General features: G+C 52.0%; 2 protein-coding genes across 2 annotated transcripts in view; both read right to left on the bottom strand.

Annotated features, from left to right (window-relative positions):
* GRAMD2A (GRAM domain containing 2A) overlaps positions 1 to 13,417 on the bottom strand; it is an 81,884-nt gene extending 68,467 nt beyond the window's left edge. Inside the window, exon 1 of the mRNA XM_073363163.1 lies at positions 13,338 to 13,417. The gene's annotated coding sequence lies outside the window, so the exon portion shown is untranslated. The remainder of the gene's footprint in view (positions 1 to 13,337) is intronic.
* The window catches only part of LOC140918012 (uncharacterized), a 34,422-nt gene continuing 13,545 nt past the window's right edge, over positions 991 to 21,867 (bottom strand). The window contains exon 3 of the mRNA XM_073361538.1: positions 991 to 1,092. Coding sequence (XP_073217639.1) covers positions 991 to 1,092 — 102 coding nt within the window. The remainder of the gene's footprint in view (positions 1,093 to 21,867) is intronic.

Here is a 21,867-nt window from a genome sequence, read left to right as displayed (position 1 = left end):
TCCAGGAGCTCCTTGAGGTAAGCACCGCCCAGAGCCTGCACCCCTGATCCCTTTCCGCACCCCAACCCCCTGTCCCAGCCCTGATCCCCCTCCCACCCTCCAAACCTCTTGGTCCCAGTCCTCCTGCACCTCCAACCCCTTATCCTCAGCCCCACCCCAAAGCCCTCACCCCCAGCTGGAGCCCTCACACACACACCCCTGTACTCTAACCCCCAATTCCATGAGCATTCATGGCCCACTATACAATTTCCATATCCAGATGTGGCCCTCAGGCCAAAAACTTTGCCCACCCATTTTAGAGGCTACCTAGAATCTTGATCCTATGTCCCGTCTCTCACCAACTCCAATAAAAATATAACCGGAGAAGCACCTTGCAGCCAGTGCTGCATTTTCAGCAACACACTGGGCTTGTTTTTAAATAATTTTTGTTACTACGGACACTTAACACCCTCTTACTACCATCTCTGCAGCAGCCACTCTAGTTGCTGAGCCCCTCAGCATCTCACACACTACAGACAAGCTTACAAGTGCCACAGATTGATGGTTCTTGTCTAGTTGCCCCATACAGCCATGTTCTTTTGGAGTATCTCTTACAGGGGGGTAAGATGAGTCGCATGCCACTGCCAATGACGTGCCCTGGTTCTCCAGAGTTTAAACTCACTGGTTTTTCTCTAGCCCAAAAGTTTCAGATGGCAGCAGAGCCAGTTACAAAAGAACCATTCTTGGAATCAGGATGCTGGGGATTGGAAGCGGAGTGTTCCTTGTAGACCAGTGTCTACTGCCTAGTAACCTTGGCCGGCTCTCTCTAAACGGCTCACATTCTCTTGCACTCTCGCAAGAAAGGAAGTTGATTTTTTTTAATCTTACTTGTCTCTCCCACGGGCTAGAGCGCTCCATGTACTTCCCTCTCCTGGCTTTAAGGAGCTCGGCTGCTACCTCCACAGACCACAACCAGCCTTCCATGGACTGGCTGCAGCTGGAGCAGACACGCTAGAATTGAAACGTTTTCTTTAAGCCAGCCTGATAGACCGAATTCTGTAGGTGGGTGCTGCTGCTGAATGCCTCCTCCCGGGACCGGAGCACAATCAGCTGCTGAGATGAAGCGCAAGGCGAAAACGTCTTAAATAGACAGAGCCTTAAAGGCTTTCCAGCTCAAAGCCAACACCTGGAATTGCAGCCTGGGCAGAGTCTATGGCACAGACCACATGACCGCCACGAGCAGAGTAAGTTCCAATAGCCTGGAGCCCGGTGGTGAGCAGAGCCCTCCAGACAGCAAGAGGGGAAGGAAGCATCTATGGCTACTGCCGAGAACCAAGGAGCAGCTGGATAGTCACAGTGTCCCCATCTCAACCTGCAGACGTCGCTAACAATCAATGGATGTGCCCTCGACAGAGGGAGCAGGTCTCACTATCGCCAGCAGGGGGCAGCCATCGGCCTGCTTGATACAGCTCAGTACTACATCGGTCCCTTCTGCAGACCGAGGAAGCCCAAGTCTTAACTCTCTCCCATGTGGCAGCCCCCACCCTTCCCCTAGGTGCCTCATTGTCACTTCCCTTCTCCAGCCAGGAAACACCCCTTCCCCTGCCACGGATGCAGCTCACGGACACAGTCAGCGGCCAGTAAGTGCCACGAGAGATGGGGATGGAGGGCCGGGTCGGGGGGGGGGGGGGGGGAAACGGACGGACACAGAGCCCCGATTCCTGAATGCCAGGAAGCACATCTCTGAAGGCAGCGAGAGGAAGGAAGCCGCACACTGCAAAGGACGAAATGCTGAGAGAGGACTGATTGCAAACTCCTTGGAGCAGGGCCCTTTCCCAGCACAGTGGGGTCCCAATCCTGACCAGGGCTCTGGGCCCTGCTCTAATACAGGCCATCCTCAACTAGTAACGTGTCCTGCAAGCCCCTAATCTCCGTCTGGTGGGAGAGCGCAGCCTGAGTTAACCTTTGCACACCTCAGCCCAGTCACTCAAAGCAAGGCCGGGCCAGGCGGTTTCAGGAAGTTATCCCAGTCCAGGGGAACTGGGGCTACAGAGTGGGCATATCCACAGGTAGAGCCTTCAATCTGGAGGAGCTCTGCCATCGGGCATGGCGGGTTTCATACAAGGCAGGTAACCGATTCCCAGGCAGTCAGTGATGTGCGGGGGGAGCAGGCAGAGAAGCAGTTGCTCTCGCTGCCAGACTGGGTCTTGCATGCCAGCAACAGGATCCCATGCTCGACTCTTTCACTGATGAGGCCCTTTTAGCTCCTGGACAAGTTCAAGAGTCATTTGAGAGTCCCAGGGGCCAGTAACTAGGGTGCTGACCCCCAGGAGATCAGCAGCCCCCTCCAGCAGCAACTTGTGCTGCCTTTGCCTAGAGCGATCACCACTGGGCTCGTGAACAAAGCTCGGTTAGAAGCATGAGGTGGCCCTCGCCAAGAGGCAATGACCGGGATTCAGCCAGGAAGGAGTGACCAAGCATGTTACATGCAACTTGTCCCCCACCCCAGGAGCCCACCCAGCAATAGGGCACTACCATCTCTCTCCATTCGGACAATGGGGCCATCATTGGGCACCTCCCAGAAGAATCAGCCATGAACCCGCAAGAGGACAGGGGTCAGAATTTCACTTCCCACTTTCCTCAGGGCCATTAAGGCTTTAAACAAAAAGTTCCCTGCTCCTCAGCTTTCCTGTTGTGGCTGTGGAGCGCCAGGCCGAAGAGGTGATGGAGTTCAGAAGAGGGGCCAGGTTTGCGGTCCCTTAGCTTCTTGGGTGCTAAACGCCAAGTTCCAAGGCCTTGGCCCTGGAGCCAGGAATGCCCATCTCTGGCTCTCACTAGCTTCTGGCTTTGAAATTTGAAAAAAGGAATGTCAGGGGAGGGTCGCCCCGCTCCCTCTGAGGAACCTCGGCCCAATTCTACAGGGGGTTTTGGAGACCATCCTCCACAACATACCAGTAAGGAAATCAAGACACACAATCAGGAGGGGACGTCTCCAAGGCCACACAGCCAGTCCGTGATGGAGCAAAGGAAGAGAGTGAGACTCCCAGTTCCTGCTCTAACTGCTCAGCCACACCTTGCAATAAGGTGGGAGAATCCTACATGGGGGTGGGGGAGCAGGGGAGGGATGGACACCCCAAGCACTGCACAGGGGCAGCAACTGAGTTAACCAGCTTCCCAGAATTTCCACGGTCTGCCAGGAGGCAAAGAGCTGATGAATTGCCGAGTCACTTATGCCTTCGGGGGCAGGGTTGCAAATTTCCAAAGATCTGTTTCAGCACTTCTGCAGCAGCTAAGAATTCATTATGGCCCCAGGCCACCTCTGTAACTAATTGTCATTTCCAGGTGATTACTGCATCCATCCTGCCAGGACAGTAACATGCCTGGAGATACAGCACTAAAGCTATGGGGCCTCTGGGCCAGGAATCGATCAACGCGCCCCCTAGCTTATGCTCCACATGTCTTTGCCACGGCAGTAAAGTAAGGCAATGAGAGGGGCAGCCAACACTTTACTGGGGCAGGAGGACTTCTCCGTTCACATGAGTTCAGAGACCACAACCCCACCCAGCCTCCATAGTCCTTCAGGAAGAGGAATGGAAGCAAGAGGGGGGGGGGTCCCTTGCCACCTGTCTGACAGCCAAGGGGGCAGTATCAAAGGGAGAACCTGCATCCTGGTGTTAAAAGCACAGCGAGCCTCCAGAGCTGCTCTCAGGCACCCCTACGCTCTGCCTCCCTCTGTGCACTGGTCCCTCTCCGGCTGCCGCTGAGCGCAGCCTGGCGTGTTTGTCTCGTTAGGAGACCAGACTGGCTCTGGGTTTACTATTTGTAATTCTGCAAACAAGAGTCTAACAAAGCAGCTGCCACGTTCACAGCAAGCAGCAGCTGAGCCAACTATTCCCCTGACATTTTGCCAGCAACGGAGCTTTCCTCTTAGATCTTAGTGCGTATGTTCAAGGGGCATCACGATCCAGAGAGAGGGCACTGCTCAGCAGCCATGTCCTCTAGTCCCAGCTCTGCTTCTGACCTGCTGCGTGGCACTGGGCAAGTCCCCGCCCCATACTGTGCTTCAGTTTCCCCTCCCACCCTTTGCCTGCCTTGGCTTTTTCGATTGCAAGCTCTCCGGGGCAGAGACAGTCTCTTGCAATGTGACCACAGTGGAGCCCTGTTCTCACTTAGGCCCTCTGGGTGCTACTGTAACACATGACTGGCCCAGCCCTCAGCTTTGAGCCCCCTCCTCCCTGTCACACGTGACAGTCGATTTGGCAGGAAGATCTGGCCAACGGGGGTAACAAGCACCAAACACATGGGTAGAGAGGCGCAGACTGCCTTCAGCCGAGCGCCACGTGCCTGGGTAGCAGGAGCACCCAGAGGGCCCGGTGGCAGCTGTCCTCACCCACGGCTCTCTCCTCCCTCAGCACAACCAGTGGCAGCAGCCAGGAATTTGCTTTAATCCTGAATACACCCAGCCACATGCCCACGTGGTGTAAGGCCTTGCTGGCCCCACTGGAGTTACACCACTAACTCAGCTGGCCCATCCTCTGCAGCATTCCCCCCTCTTCAGGATCCAGGGTACCACAGCCACCGGAAACACAGTGTCAGGGAAACCTACAAGGGACCCTTTGCTCCCAAACACTCACGTCCAGGGCGGCAGGAAAAAACCCTTACAGCTGGGGTTCCACTCGAATATGACAACATGTAAAAGGCAGGACCTCAGATCCCTTCTCCTCCCACCTCCCTTTATACAGGCACCGTTTCCAATAAGGCTGGGCCTGAGTTGGCTGTTTGCAGGGGAAAACTCAGCCAGGGACTCCAGGCATTGCTGGAAAGAGGCGCTCCACTTCTGTATACAACACCTGCCAAGCCACTCTAGATCCCACGTGGTAGCTGACATGGAGCAAGACGAGGCCATGCCACAGAAGGGTCACGGTCCCTCCTCAGCTGGGCAGGATTCGTGCCTGGGCTTGGAGATGCCTCCAAGGCAGGACAAGTGGAATACATTGGAGTAGGACAGTTGCATTAAGGCTCTGTCTTCTCCCTGTCCCCATTCAGAAGCACATTACCCCCAAGAGAGGAGGCACAGATCTCCAAACCAATTGCATGTAGCTATTCACTGCTTGGACAAGCCAGGTCACTGCGGGGGGCACTCCACTCGGAGGATATACTTACAATATGAAGAAAGACAAGGGGGGTGAGGGAATATCTTGAGCTCTGCATGGCTCAAAAGCTTGTCTCTCTACCGCAACAGATGTTGCTCCAACAAAAGATATTCTCTTACCCCCCTTGTCTTCCTCCATATCCTGGACTGACATGGCTACATCAACACTGCATACAAAGATATGCAGGAAGGCTTTCCCAACCTGAGAATTAAGCATACCACCATCTGATGTCATCAGTCCCCAAGTCCAGTCAGAACTGAGTGCCATGTATTCCTAGAACACTGAAGAGGGAAGGATGAGGCTTAAACTAAGCCCCACATTTCCCAAGAACTGAAATATCATCCAGATTAGTAGGGCAACAGCTGTTCGCCTCGTACTTCGGAACCCATCAGCATGTCGCTCTCACGGTCAACAGAGCCCAGCAGCCCGCGAAGCAGAGCACCATCACTGCCCCAAGTCTGCTCAGCCAATTCTACCCCGAGGCTCTTGACTGACCAAGACCAGGCAAGTAGCCAGGGAATTTATGTCAGTCGGCTCTCACTCAAATTCCAGTTCTGCTGTCAAGTTCCTGCTTGCATAGGGGGCTCCTACCATCCCAGGGCAGGGATGTGGCCACCTCAGCAGAAGTAGTATCTTACACAAAGATACTTCTCCTCTCTTCCGCACCCACGCCCATGTTCAGTCCAGGGCTAGTCACACTGTTAACTAGGCTTGGAAGGATTCGATTTTTTAATCGGTAAGTGTCAATTTCACCATACACACACAAACCAATAGGAAAATATTTGCATCAATAATCAAAATGTACAGCTAGGAAAAGAAAGAAAAACGCTGTTTGAGAAGCTGTTAATGTTTGACTGAAGGCTCTTTACTTTGTGTATTTTGACATGGGATGTTGACAATTTGTGTGTTAACCAGGAGAACACTTCAAATGTCATTACATCGTTATCGCCTCACCGCCCCTTCGTTTCCTGCAACTGTGAAAATTTAAAATTAATAAAAATAGGAAAAATGCCTAAAGCCCAGAATTTTGTGCAACTGTGTAAATTTAAAATCGATAAACAAACAGTCTCTGGATATCGAAGTATGAAAAGATCAAAATCCTATTCTGCCACGCATAGTATTAACAGTGAATATAATGAATACCTGAGATCTACCTCTGTATTAGTCATACTCCAGATTAGTGATCGTGACAGAATTTCGCTCATCCCCTCTAGGTACAATTGAGAACTATACTTTGAGTATAGTCTTTCAACCAGTTGTGCATCCACCTTATAGAAATTTTATTTAGACTACATACATTTCCCTAGTTTGCTTAGGAGAATGTCGTGCAGAACTGAGTCAAAAGCCTTACCAAAAATCAAGGTATATCACATCTACTTCTTCCCCGCTACCCAGCAGGTCAGCAATCCTATCAAAGGAGGAAATTCAGTTACTTTGGCATGATTTGTTCTTGACAAATCCATGCTGACTATTCCTTATAACCCTATTATCCTCCAGGTGCTCACAAACTGATTGTTTGATAAGTTGCTCTAGTATCTTTCCAGGAACTGAAGTTAGTACCTATCTTTAAAAAGTCAGCATATGTTTTCTCTTCTCCAGGCTTCTGGGAGCTCTCCCATCCTCCAGTAGTTCTCAAAGATAATTGCTAAGGACTGCAAGGTTGCTTCAGCTAGTTCCTCATGACTAGAGAGAAACATGCCATAAAAACACGCTGCAGCCAGGGCAGAACACACACAGCGTGAGGAGTAACCCAAGGGCGGGCCTATCACAACGCACAACCTGCTGGCTGCAGGGACCCCAGTGCCGCTGACAGCACGCAACAGGAAGCCCTTATCAGGCTCATTAGCATGAGGTGGGAATGCATGGGGAGGATGGAAAACTCACAGCTACGTGAACTCTTGCACCACTGGCCACACACTCTGCCCTGAGAGCCAACCCACATTAAGCCAGAGGCCAGGCAGGAGTTGCCTGCCATGCTCACCCAGCCCAGGCAACAGTAACACAAACGCTCATGAAAGTAGGGCTCAGCAAAGGCGGTTTAGGGGGGTATTTATCCCCACTGCTGTTCAGGAGGCTCAACTCCTAGCTCTCCTGGGGCACATCCTGATCAAAGACCCATCCTGCCACTAAACACCCCACACTGATGGAGACAAGGCATCACAGTGGCGATTGCACCATGCATCCTTCAACAGACATGTCGTGCTCTAGACCTGCAGGGGGACTGGCAATCCTGAGGCTCACACACGATGGGAGCATCAGGGCAGCCAGACAGGTACAGAGGATGCCAGGAGCCAGTGCAGGTAGAAAGCCAGATTCCTGCCATTTGGAGGAAGTGGCCATCCCAGGTGGGAAGCCCACGGACTGAGCAGAAGAAAATCAAGAGTGAGCACTGGGAAAGAGCATGGCCCATTGTGAAGCTGGGACATTTGTCTCAGGCTGTTTGCAGCCACCACAGATACTAGATCTCTGGACCCCATGAAAGCCCTAGCACCAGGAGACGGGTCAAAAGCGGGGCTCCCTTCTCCCACTGCCCAAATGGAGATTTTATTATGTGTGTTAAACACACTGGCATGCGGCTCTGAGGCAGAAGCATCCTGGGGACAGTTTGGGAGGCAGTTTCCTCATGGCTTGTCCCACAAAAACAGCAGAGCCAGTGTCCCCGGGTCATCCATGTACCACTGGAGGTCAGAAAGCTCCTAGCTCTCCTGAAGCACTGGGACAGTGCATCAGCCTTTGCTCCAGCCAGTCTCACAGTCACTGCACTGTGGCGCCTGCCAGGAGCCAGCGTTCCTGTGGAAAGCCACGCACACACTGCCCACTCCTCACACCAGTACACCTGGTCACATAGCCTCCCCAGCCCAAGGACAGGCTGATTCTGGGTGATCACCATGCAGAAGATAAGGTGTATTCCAGTACAGAGGGTTTGCACAAAGTAAAGGCTGCCCATTTATCCTCTGGGGAGAGGGGAAGGCTATGGGTGAGGACGCTGGAGAGGAATTGCCACAGCTTCTGCACTGCCCCCAAGTGGGCCACTGAAGGGTGGTACTACAAGGTTTGGGATTGGGCTGAGCTGCTGACCCTCAAACTCTGTGTAAGCACCCCACAGGCAGCAGCTGTGGCTGGATTCCCAGTGAAGGCCAGGTGAACTCAGGCTCATGAAAGCAGAGCAAGTTTCACCCAGCGCGATTTCCATGCTCAGTTTGTCATTTGCCACCAGCTCTTCCCACACCTCATGTCGTGTCCTGCGCAGGCGCTGTTCTAAATTCTCCACCTCGTTGCTCTGCTCAAATGGACCCCCCCCCAATCCGATTTCCACACCATAAAAACCCAGCCAAAGGGGGCTACAGCATCCAAAACACAGCTCCCCCACACACACACACACACCAGGGCAAGAGTAAATCAATCAAATGCAGTTCCCCACTGTAACCTCTGCCCTGATTGCCTGAAACAGCACTAGGTGCTCAGAAAACTAGGTTACAGGACCAGGTTGCATGGTGCTCAGATGCGCCAGGCCTTCAGTCTAACCAGCTGACAAAGGCGCAGTGCCAAAGAGGAGCATAATTAGGAGTGCAGTGTCCGTGTTTCTCTTCCAAGAAACAACAGCGGAGCATGCTGACCTGGAGTCAGGAAAGCAAAACCTCAATTCTGAAATCAGGTCCTTTCCCTTTGGCAAAGGGTCTCAAGTCCCCTGTCTGGTCCCCATGCAGTGTCCTCACTCACCAGCCAAACAAAACGCCAACCCTACTTTCTCCCCCTTTACTTAACAAGTGTCCCCAGGCATCCATATAACAGCCTAGAAATAGGAAACAAAACGTAAATGTCTAAGCTCCGTCACATGCTCATTGCGCCACGTCTAGCCAGATTGCTGCTACAATCACCAGGGAGTGGGGACGTGAGAATCACCAACAGTAAGGGTTAGACATTTCTATGACAATCACCAAGATGTGAACACTCAGCTTGGGGCTGGGTTAAGGAAGTTACATTTCAGGAAGGGAGATCCCAAAAACAAGAGAATGCTCAGGAGTTGTTCAGCCCAGTGTTTCAGAGATAGCTCTCTGGTTATGGGCTGAGCCCACTGCCCTGTTTCTTTAAATCACAAGAATCCAGCAGACGCCCTGGATTAGGGACTGGTTGAGTCAGGCAGCTCTAGCTGGTTGGCCACAGTCTCAAGAAGGTCAGTAACAATCACAAGTAATTATCATCTGCTGGCTGTTTGGTAGCCTGCATGCTGTGGGTCCGGTTCCTAGTGGCCACGTGTCCATACTGGCAATCTAAGCAGCAAGACCAAGGACACACAAACAATACAGAATGAAGCCGTCTCTTCCCTGTGTTCCCTGTGAACAGGGTGAGGCACAGTGGGCTCTCATCTTCCCTGCTAGCCATGTTCTAAGTGTCAGGCAGTAGGATTAAAGGCACTGAAAAAGGTGAAGTCTAGATAGCTAGGAAAGATGCCACGTGTTTGGAAGAAGTGAAGCCAGGCAGTCAGAGCGCATCTCAGAAATCCAAGCCCAATGCAGCAGCACCAGCATCCCTATACATACATACATATATACACATATATATATATATATATATATATATATATATATATATATATATATATATATATATATATATATATATATACACGTACATATATATATACGTACATATATATATACACGTACATATATATATACGTACATATATATATACACATATATATCTACCAACGCAAATAAACATTCCCAATCCAAGAGACTGCTCAGCCTGCTGAAAGAATTAACATGCACCAGGGCGGGGGGAGGGCGTTATTCAGATGCTCATACTAAAAAACAAAGAATGAAATGTAATAAAGCAAAACAAACAGTGCAGATCCTGTTAGTGCTGAGATTCAAAGGCAGGCCTGGCCTTGCTTTACTGGAAACACCAACTCCGTTTCCCAACAAGAAACAGTACGGAGCTTCATTAGTTCATTAGCATATGGAGAAAGCGCCAGCAGCCTGGCGAACGATGCAGTAGCATGGCTGATGAGAGGCAATAAAATGGAGAAAAGAGAAAGTGTGGGGAAAACTTTTTGCCCCAGCTAAATAAAAGCCTGCTTTTCCCTCTGCTTTCCCAGCGTATAACCCTATGCTCCGCAACCCAGTTTACAAAGGGACCTACGAAGCTCATCAAAAACAGAGTTTCTAACACCTGCCTGGAAACATTCGCACACAAAAAGCCTGAACGTGTCAGCAGCAGAATACTGCCTGCTAATCTGCCAACGTGTCCAGCCCTGTTTAGAGTTGCAGAGCTGCGAACATGGCAGAGACAGGCTTCCGCAGTCCTGCTCTCCAGGACTAAGGCTCAACTGCTGCTCACAAAGCAAGAACTGTGTAGGGAGAAGTTAGAAGAAACCACAAGTTCTCACTGACTGCCCTCCTCCTCCTTCCCAGTAATTCATTTCTGTCTGATGCAAGCTTTGGTGCTGGCACCAAGACCTGTGTGGAATTGCTCGTGGCCATCTGCACTGGCAAGGGAAAACTCCTCATTCCCTCTCTTGCTCTCTGGATTTACAGAACCAGCTGCACCAAAACCCAGTGCTATGCAGCCCTTTCTAAGACCTGCCTGGGTTTTGTGCCCACTCTGTTATTCAAGGGGGCACCTGCATTAAAGCGGCTGGAAATCTTGAAAATAAAAGCAACAGATGGTGGACTCTCTCCACCCTATCAAGGAGTCGCAGCCATTGCCCCCACTTCAAACCTACCTATACCCACACTAATCTCCCCCGTTTGAAAAACTGGCAAAAAAGACCAGTCTTGCAGCATACCCAGAGTGTGCCACTGAACCAAGAGGGAAGTGAATTCCAAAGTCAAAGGGCCCAACCTTACTGTAAATATTCTACTCACAATTAAACTACAGGAAACCAAGCCTGAAGTAGCCCTTAGGGCATAGGAGCAATTGCCCAGTAATCTCTGGGGTCCCTCAGTAAGAAAGGAGCAGAATCACTCAGTGACTTCATCTGCCCCCTATTAGAGTCACCATACATAGGGAAGGTAGCTAATCACTCTAAAGGAAGGGATCACCAGGAGGGGAATCACTCCTAAATACCAATCACTGCCATCTCCGAACCCCAGACTGACTGGAGTCCAGGAGACCTGAGGATCCAGGTCCTGACAGAGCTGCCTTGCCACCACTTAATTAATAACAGGGAACTCAGGACACAGCAATAGTTAGAGAGCTGGGCACCATCAAAAGGGTTCAGTGAGGAAGGATCTTTAAGAGAAGCAGGCATCTCTTCCTCCTGAAAAGAGGTGTTGACAATGAGCTCCAATAATGGTCCCAACGCTTTCCAAGTGATTTTCACCAGCCAGAAGGGACATTGACCTAGGACTTGTGGTTTACATCCCAGTTCCACAGGGCCTCCAGAACCTCAGCAAGCAACCCCTGGCTGAAACTCAAGCAGAAAAATTCATTGTTTGGCCCTCAGCCAGAGACACAACTCTGCTCTCAGACAGATAGACAACTCTGTCCTCCTCAAGCAGTCTTCATGGCAAAGCATTTGGAGAACTCCTAGCTGCAGGCAACCTTTATCTCTATTACAGCTGCAAAGAGCCTAGATTAACCAGCTTGTGAAGCCCAGAGCAGTTCTAGAGATCGGAAATCTCCAGAGGCTGTAGCAGAGGAACCCCCCTCTTCACCTCCTGTACAGCTCCGGGCTGGAACTGCAAAAGCCCTGTGTTCAGTCAGGCTTGGAGAGACACTTCTGCAACTAGCACAAGAGCCTCTTCCCTCCTGCTTCATCTGTCAGAGGTCAGCACCACCTCACTCTGGGTGAACAGGGTATTTAGCCGCTACTGTATGGATAGCAGCAGGTAAGAGAGGAAGATATGGTCCTAGCAGGCTGCGTACCGGCTTCCTCAGACTCGTTCCATTAATTTCAGAGAGCAAACCAAGAAAACAGGCCCTTCGCCTCAGCCTCAAATCAAACAGCAACAGCAAGTCAGTGGCAGGGTGTGACCTCACTTCCCTGCCCCAGCACAGCAATAACTAGGTGACACATGTGCCATGAGAGCTACAGATCCTGAGTTAACCTCACAGTATCCTCGTGCGTGTGGACAGAGCGATCAGCCTTGGAGATTCCAACCTAGGAGGATCGGGGACACTCAACTACAGACTCTGCCGTAGAAGGGAGCAAACTCATACCGAGCAGGCACACTGCTAGGTATGGCAGAGTCCGTCCGCACTACAGATCAGCTACAACCGACACCACCTCACCATCCAACGGCCCCCCCCCCATAAGCCAGCAGATGCCATCTGGGCTGAAGGCCCCCTACACAGTAACAAGATCCATCTCTGTCACTGCTGTAAAAGGAGCATAAATGGAAGAGTGGGTCCCTGCCAGCAAACCCCCCGGGACATGTGCCAGGAAGTCCAAGTGGAGTCTGACAGTACAAAGGGAGCATTCCTGGCATTGCCTGGAGGAAACTTCCCTTCAGTCCCCTGGCACACAACACAGCAGCCCAAATATGCTGCTCCCTGAGGCCTGGCTATACTATCTCCCCACTTCCCTCTTATCACACCCAGCCTGCGCCCTTGCCTGATCCACCCCCTCTGCTCCCCAGGGCCCACCCTAAGCCCCCTGCCGGACCCAGCCACCAGCCTGCGCCCCTGCCCGATCCACCCCCTCTGCTCCCCAGGGCCCACCCTGGGCTCCCTGCCGGACCCAGCCACCCAGCCTGCGCCCCTGCCCGATCCACCCCCTCTGCTCCCCAGGGCCCACCCTGGGCTCCCTGCCGGACTCAGCCACCCAGCCTGCGCCCCTGCCCGATCCACCCCCTCTGCTCCCCAGGGCCCACCCTGGGCTCCCTGCCGGACCCAGCCACCCAGCCTGCGCCCCTGCCCGATCCACCCCCTCTGCTCCCCAGGGCCCACCCTGGGCTCCCTGCCGGACCCAGCCACCCAGCCTGCGCCCCTGCCCGATCCACCCCCTCTGCTCCCCAGGGCCCACCCTGGGCTCCCTGCCGGACCCAGCCACCCAGCCTGCGCCCCTGCCCGATCCACCCCCTCTGCTCCCCAGGGCCCACCCTGGGCTCCCTGCCGGACCCAGCCACCAGCCTGCGCCCCTGCCCCATCTACCCCCTCTGCTCCCCAGTCTGTACCGCCTGCCTGGCCCCCCCACCATCCTCCTGCACAGCCTGATCCCTCCGCCCCCCAGTCCCGCCCCCTGCCCGGCCCCGGTACCTGGGCGGCGGCAGCCCCGCGCTCTGCCCCCGGCTCGGCGCCGTCACCCAGCGACTCGCTCCAGTTCCAGCGCCGGCCGCCCGCTCTCAGTTCCCACCCAGCGACCTCCCATTGGCTGCCGGGAGCCCCGCCCCTAGAGCGCTCAACTTCCTCCGGATTCGCTCATTGGCTGCTTCAGGCCTCGTCCCCAGAGCACCGCCCCGTGCTCAGGTGAGGGGCGGGGCCTGGCGGGGACATCTGACCCCCCGGTGATAGCCCTGCTCCTCTTGCCCAGACCCCCGCCCCGGGCATTTCCCGCCCCAGACACAGGCATCTTCCCCCTCCTCCTTCCTAGCCCCTCCCAGCACCTCCCCCCCTGCCTCGCGCATCTCCCCCACCCCTTGCCCAGCCCCCCTCAAGGGCATCTCTCACCCCGCCCCTCATAGCCCCCCCAGTCATCTCCCCCCTCACCTCATAGCCCCCCCTGCATCTCCCTCTCGCATCTCCCCTCTCCCCTTGCCCAGCCCCATGCATCTTCCCCCTCCCCTGCCCTGGGCATTTCCCACCCTTCCTCTCATAGCCCTCCCCCTCCCCACAGATATCTTCCTCCTTCCCTTGCCCAGCTCCCCCTCCCCTCATAGCCCCCTCCCCTTTTCATGAGGTGTTGGCTGGCTGATCCAAGCCTGACATGGGGCCAGCCAAGAGCAGAATAAGTCCCTGCACGAAGGGGTGTGTGCTGCCCCACACTCTCTAACCTGAGCCCAGCAGGGCTGATTAGATTAATGAAGATTGGGTCTCTCCTTTCCACCAGGATGGCAGCACTGGTATCATGAGAGCAGGGTCAGATTCACTAGTCCCGATTCCTCACTGCCTTACTCTGTGTGTAGTCATTTTCACTGTGGGTGTCAAACAATACCAACTGGACTGGGCCCTGTTTGACACCCTCTGAGTTCAGGAACACAAGACACAGGGTGGAGGCTCTGGCCCGCTTTTCCAATATGTCATTAAGGTATTTATTTTGATTAATAAAGCATAAACAAGTGCCCATCCTATGCTCTGGGCACCCTTTGCATCAGTGAATTCTGCCCACAGCATCCCATGGTAGGATGTACACTTAGCTCTGATGCTATCTACCTGGGTGTGCACTGGCCCAGGGGATCCAGTAACCCCCCTCCACCATAATGAAACCGCTGCACCCCTCAACCAGCTGCCTCCCGACAGGCCTGGCAGAAAAGATCAGCCTTGCACTTAGCATGCCAACATCCAGGCTGATTGTGAAACACCCTCATGCAAGCTATTTATAGGATGCCAGTCAGCACAGGGCCCAGGCGCTAAATTACATGCTGTAGCACAACTTTTCATAAAGCCAGAGAACCAGCATCACTTTCATTTTCTTACTTATTCCATGGATCTTGCAGTGCCCTCCACAGATTTGTACCGAGTGCCAGGATCCCCCTGAGAGGAGACATCTGGCTTGTGGTGGGGGTCGAGACAACCGGCCAGTGTGTCTCAGCAATAGCTCAGCCTGGCTGCCTCTCTCTTTAATTTAGCTCTTTCTTCCCCAGCCCAGTGGTGGGCTCTTTGTGTGTTGGGGGGGGGGGTGCATCCGATGAAGGGAGCTGTAGCTCACGAAAGCTTATGCGCAAATAAATTGGTTAGTCTCTAAGGTGCCACAAGTCCTCCTTTTCTTTCTGTTTACTTGCAAACCTTCCTGGGTATGTGCGGACCAGCCCTGGAAGAATGTCACATGATACTGGAATCCATCTTAAACCGGGTGCTTTTCCATTTAGAAGGAGGAGTATGGACCCAGAGACACACAAGATTCCTGCCTTATGCCAAAGATATATAAGGGGGTGGAACAGAACAAAAGGGGCCAGTCATGAGAAATCCCCCAGTAACTACCTGAGCTGGAACTAACAAGAACTGTACCAGGGGAAAGGATTGGGCCCAGACTAGGAAGGAGTCTAGTCTGTGAAAGAAGCTTATTGGAACATCTCTGAGGGTGAGATTTACCTGTATTCAGTTTCTTAATGTATTAGGCTTAGACTTGCATGTTTTGTTTTATTTTGCTCAGTAACTTACTTTGTTCTGTCTGTTATTACTTGAAACCACTTAAATCCTACTTTTTATACTAAATAAAATCACTTTTGTTTATTAATTAACCTGGAGTAAGTGATTAATACCTGGGGGAGCAAACAGCTGTGCATATTTCTCTATCAGTGTTATAGAGGGTGGAGAATATATGAGTTTACCCTGTATAAGCTTTATACAGAGTAAAACGGATTTATTTGGGGTTTGGATCCCAGTGGGAGCTGGGTGTCTGGGTGCTGGAGACAGGAGTACTTGCTGAGCTGTTTTCAGTTAAATCTGCAGCTTTGGGGGCGTGGTTCAAACCCTGGGTCTGTGTTGCAGTAGGCGAGCATGTCTGGCTCAACAAGACAGGGCTCTGGACTCCCAAGCCATCAGAGAAAACGGGCTCAGAGGTAGTGTCAGCACATCAGGTGACAGTCCCAAGGGGGTGTCTGTGACCAAACCTGTCACATGGGGAGCTCAGATTCCAACACTGCAAGCAAAAGCCCAGGTTCTGGGCCCTTTGCCTGTAGCAGGGCTGAAAAGCAGCCACTCCTTCAGAAAATACCCAGCATAGGTGGTATTATAGGAGAGACCACCCCCCATCCGTGGCTCTTATCTAATGCTTTTCATCAGCCAATTTCAGAGCTCTAGAACATAAGAATGGCCATATTGGGTCAGATCAAAGGTCCATCCAACCCAGTATCCTGTCTGCTGACAGTGGCCAATGCCAGGTGCCCCAGAGGGAGTGAACCTAACAGGTAATGATCAAGTGATCTCTCTCCTGCCATCCATCTCCACCCTCTGACAAACAGAGGCTAGGGTCACCATTCCTTACCCATCCAGGCTAATAGCCATGAATGGAATTAACTGCCGTGAATTTATCTAGTTCTCTTTTAAACCCTGTTATAGTCCTAGCCTTCACAACCTCCTGAGGCAAGGAGTTCCACAGGTTGACTCTCCACAAAGGAGGGCAGTACAATTATCCCCATTTTTACAGGTGGGGAAACTGAGGGACAGAGCAAGAACATGATTTGCCCTTGGTCACTCAGCCAGCCAGTAGTAGAGCTGGGATTAGAACCTAGGACTCCTAAATCCCTGCCTAGTGCACTAGCCACTAGGCCACACTGCCTACCACACCTATCAAGGTAATGGAGGAGCCATGTGAGGCACTTCACAGGTAGAGGCAATAAACTTCTGTGTTTTTTCCTGAGGTGATATCATGGCCCAAGCCAGTGCCTGGAGTAACATACAATACTGCACCAGAACCAAACAGTGGAGCTGTCCATGCCATGAATGCTTTCCCCATCCCTCATTTTGCAGCACAAAGTCCTTTCTAAGCTACAAGAGGCAGCTGCCTTTGTGAGAGCCTGGCAGTATTGCAGGAAATAGCAAAGCAGACACCTGAATCATTAAAAGATCCCTTGGCACTCTTTGCAAGAGTAGGTGCTGTCCCTACGGCCCTGGCCAACTTCTAACATGCCTAATTATGTTGTACCAACCTGGAAACACTCTGCCAGTCGACGTTCCCTAGAGTTTCAAATCAGGAAGTTAATAATCCCGTCTCTTCCTAAGAAAGGGAACAAAAATACTCTGCTGCAAAAATTACTTGTTACTGTGTGCTGTTCAATAGGTGCCACGTTCCACCTCAGAAATGGCTGCAGCATTTTGCCCAAGTGGGGACTGCAGGCTGTAGCCCTGAGGTTTTGTACAGGAGTTCTTTGGGAGCCTTCAGGCTGACAACGGATGGTGGCTTTGCGGAAAAAGGCGCTGAGACAATGCGTTCTGGCTGCACCGCTGCAGCAAATTCATGGCTCCTGAGCTGTAGCAATGCACTCAAAACTGAAGAGCAAGAAAATCTTCCCATGCTTTGATCACTGTAGCTAGCACTGGCAGTTGCACTAGGGGAAAAGAATCTGCACCACTCCTCTTCTGGTGTGAATCAGTGTGTGGCACTCAGTGATTGCCCACATCCTCAAAGGTATTTCTATTCCTAATTTTCCCTGAAATCAATGGGAGTTTGGTGCCTAAATACCCTGGAGGATCCAGGCCCTGCTTTATGCTAAGTCAGTTCCAGCTTCCAACTGGCTGGGCATAACCACAACCAGAGCTGGGAAGCTCAGCCCTTAAAGGCACAGTCCCCAACACCATACAGTGTAGCTCCATTGACTACCCTGGAGCTACACTGAATTATTTCCGCTGAGGAGCCAGTCCCTCATGCAGGGTGAAATCCTGGCCACTCTGGGGTTTCTGCAGTGGGGGCAGAATTCACCCATATAGCCTCCATCAGGGAGGGGCTGATTTCCTGAAGTTTGATACTGGCTAATGAGCATGCCCATCTCACCCGTTCAGGGTCCAGCACACTCTCTTAGGTGTATATCCCCGCCATCCAAGGGAATCAGGTACCTGCTGGCACTTAACCACCAGGGATATCCTAGGGAAAATAGTGAGCCGCCTGGTGGCTGGCATAGAGCTAGCTGCAGCAAGCCTGGCAGCCACCAAGGGCAGTAAACCATTCAGGCCAAAGTTTTCCAAAGTGATCACCGAGTCTGAATGCCTCCATTTTTGGGCACTCGATTTTGAGATGCCTCAGGTCTGATCTTCAGAAGAACTGAGCACCCCAAACTGTGCCTGACCTCAGGCACGTCACTTCCTTGCCCCGTGCCTCAGTTTCCCCATCTCTAAAATGAGGTTAATGATACTGCCGTCCTTTGTGAAGTGCTTTGAGATCAACTGAGGAAAGATGCGCACTAAGAACTAGGGATTATTATCACTACCTTGTCTTGTCTGCCAGCTCTTCTGGGCAGGGACTGTCTCTCACGAGGTGTTTGTACAGCACCCAGCACAATGAGACCCCAGTCTCAGTTGGGGAATGTAGGTACCATCATAATACAAATCTGTAATAATTAGCATGATGACTAATAGTACATTTGGGAAGGTCCACAGCTCAATAAAGTGCCTTTGTGGCATTGCCCCTGCCCCTTTGCACACGTGGCAGACTGTGGCATGGGCACACACTGTCGCTAAGAGTGTGAAATACGCACAAAGACCAGGGCAGGCGCTCAGAGATCAGGTTCATTTGCCTGGACAGTTCTGTTTCAACCACGTCACTACTCTTGGCCCTCTGTGCTAATCGTAGCACATAACGAAGGCTGGGATTTTTCAAGGAGCCAAAAGCAACAAGGTGCCCAACTCCCATGGACTGTCACTGGAGTCTCTGGTTACTTAACTCCTGTAGGTTCCCTTGTCAATCCCAAAGGATTCAGGCTCTAAGGGGAGAATTGGTACTTATTCAGCAGCCAGTCAAACCTCAGCCTCTCGCAAGTGGCACTGTGCTCCATGCTGTCATTGCCTCTGTCCTGTGCCGAATGCCCCCCCGCCCCGGTCCCTCCCTCCAAGCGATGAGGCCCCTGGGCCAGTCCCACCCCTAGGGGAAGTTGGTGGAGTTAGTCTGGGGGTGGTTTTGTCCCTTTTGCTTTCCAAGCCCAGCCCTCAAACAGTTCCACCACACCCGCCTCCACATGACATCAATGGAAAGTCTGAGCCAGCCGCCACACAGAACTTTCAAACCCTCTGAAAGCAGGAAAGTCTCCCGTTTGCCTTTCCGCACCTTGTGGTGCACGCAGTGTGTTGGCGTCTCATCCGATCACAGGGCTGGCGTGTGGTTACCCTCCCAGCACGCAGGCTGGGCACTAAGCAAATGCCTCAGCTTCACTGTGGGGCTCAGCCACCTGCTAGAACCATTCATTCCCTCTGTCAGGAACGTAAGCCTGTGTGCTGCCAAACTCCTCCTGAGAAGGGCAGAGAGTCGCTCCTGGGGACTCAGCACTGTGCAGGATCCAGCCCTGCATGTACTAGTCAGGCAGAAAGAAAAGGAGTACTTGTGGCACTTTAGAGACTAACCAGTCTACAGCTGTAGCTCACGAAAGCTTATGCTCAAATAAATTGGTTAGTCTCTAAGGTGCCACAAGTACTCCTTTTCTTTTTGCGAATACAGACTAACACGGCTGTTACTCTGAAACTAGTCAGGCAGAGAAAAGCTCTTCTCTGGGCATGGCTGGGTCTTGCTGGCTGCTCTGAGCCAGCTCTGTGATCTGCCTATGCAGCAATCAGAAATCAAGGGTGCAGACCAGAAGGGGGCCATGCTGGGGAGAGAAGAGCTTGCAGGATATTTCAGCCCAGAGCAGAGTCTCCCAGGCCAGCGCTGAGGCCTTGAAAATACCTACCCATAACAGAAGTACTGTTAGCCACTGACCTGTGCTGCTCGCCTCAGACCGAGGGCTGGGAGAGCAGACAGGCCTGTGGTTCCCTGCTTGTGCAAACTAGCGGGGATGGGACAGCACTCTCCAATTTACACTCCTCCTTTGAGTGAATAAATACTCCTGTGGCCCTGTGTGCGGACACAAGTGCTGGACACGGCTCAGGACTTGCCAGACAAGGCAAGGTGAATGTTGTGCTGATTGTATGAACATTAGTGACTCCGGCCAGAGATTAGACTGTTTACATAGCTCTGTAAACTGATTAAAAATCTTGGTTCGCACACATTTACCTTGCCTTTGCTGATTAATCAGCTCCAAAATCATGGTTCAATTACCAGTTTACAACTACCAGGGCCCAACTCTCCTTTCTCTCTTACACCGGGGCCAGTAAGGAGTCAATCAGCCTGATTCTGACCTGGTCACACTGTTCTCACACTGTTCTAATTCTATTGGGCCTGATTCCAGTCTCACTTAGTGTAAATCCAGAGTGTCTCCTAAGGCCAAAGTGGAGTAACACAGGGGTGAAGCCGATACAACTGAGAGCAAGGCCCGCTGTGCAAACTGTTAGGATATAGATATTCAGGCCTGTCTGTAAAGGCCTATACGCTAAGAATGTAGGTGTATTCTTATCACTTAGCTAGTTAAAGAGGTATGAAAGAAAGAATCAAAATCACTGTCTGCCGGTGTAAGGGCCTTCTCTCACTGTGACAGTTTGAGGCTCTGTTCTTAGGCTAAGGCCTTTGGCTAAGCAGCAGAGGCAGCCATAAACTGGGAAGCGACCGGTCACATCCTCACATTCCAAACCAGTCACATTGAAATAAGGCTGTTAGGAATACAATCCTGTCCTGATAATGCCTATCACCTCCAGAGAAAGGGAACTGCCTAGAAAATATAAAAGGAAACTTAGTCTGATAGCATCCTGTCTGGCAAGAACTCACTTACCAATAGCTGGGATGTGAAATCCTCATTTGTGTTGTTCTATCATTGTAGTCCCCATTTCCCTATTGTTTGTCTGTATAATCTCTGTCTGGTTCTGTGATTGTTTCTGTCTGCTGTATAATTAATTTTGCTGGGTGTAAACTAATTAAGGTGGTGGGATATAATTGGTTAAATAATCATGTTACAATATGTTAGGATTGGTTAGTTAAATTTCAGTAAAATGATTGGTTCAGGTATACTTAAGCGGAACTCAAGTTTTACTATATAGTCTGCAGTCAATCATGAAGTAAGGGAGGGGAATGGGAATGGGAAAGGGAAATTGGAATCATGTTTTGCTAAGTGGGGGAAAATGGGACACAGGTAAGGCTCTGTGGTGTCACAGCTGGGAAGGGGGACACTAAGGAAGGAAACTGGAATCATGTTTGCTGGAAATTCACCCCAAAAAACATTGAATTGTTTGCACCTTTGGACTTTGGGTATTGTTGCTCTCTGTTCATGTGGGAAGGACCAGGGAAGTAAGTGGGTGAAGGAATAAGCCCCCTAACATCTTGGTGCCCTGACTTGGATGCATCGCATTGGATAGGTGAGTGGCAGCCTCTAAGTCCCCCTCCCCAACAGTCTGTGCAGCTGCTTGGAGGGGGTATAGCGAACTCTCTTGATGGTGCTCCACTAAGCTTCATGTGGATCATGGTCCCTAGGGGCTAGTCCAAGCAGGTGGAAGTTACAGCAGCCCTCAGCACCCAGGAGCTCTTTGATCCCAGGCTGGTGGCAGGACTGGGCGAGGCTAAGAGCCCCCTTTTCCTCCCCTCATTCAGCCATGCCAGACTCTGCTGCAGTGCAGCTGAGGACAGTGCCCCAAGGCTGCATCCGGGGCCTCTCACTCTGAACCCAAGATGCATCTGCTTTACTCCACCCCTCCAGCTTAAGACTCTCATTGGGGTAGTGGGAGTTGTGAGTGCTCAGCACCACTCAGCAGGAGGTTCATTCCCACAGGCTCCTCTGGAGCGCCCCAGCTGCTTATGCGTGTCCCTTATGGAAGTTGGGCCCAGTCAGCTGGGCAGACTGTGAGAAGAATCCGCTGCCCCTAGGGCATGGGGGCGGGATGAAGCACTAAAGGCAGGCAGCTCAGATGAGCCCCAGCCAGTCTCACTCCCGCACTGCCCAAGGAGTGTCCAGTCCAGCCGTAGATCTCAGGAATACTTCTTGTTAGCTAAACCCTGGCCAAGGCCGCTCTTCGGGGCGGGCTGAACTGCTTCCTCACAAATTCGCCTCTTCCCTTTCTC

This window comes from Lepidochelys kempii, chromosome 10 (genome assembly GCF_965140265.1).
Source record: "Lepidochelys kempii isolate rLepKem1 chromosome 10, rLepKem1.hap2, whole genome shotgun sequence".
NCBI classification, from domain to species: Eukaryota; Metazoa; Chordata; order Testudines; family Cheloniidae; genus Lepidochelys; species Lepidochelys kempii.
Note: the sequence above shows the minus strand (reverse complement) of the source record. Positions and strands in the feature narration are given on the sequence as shown.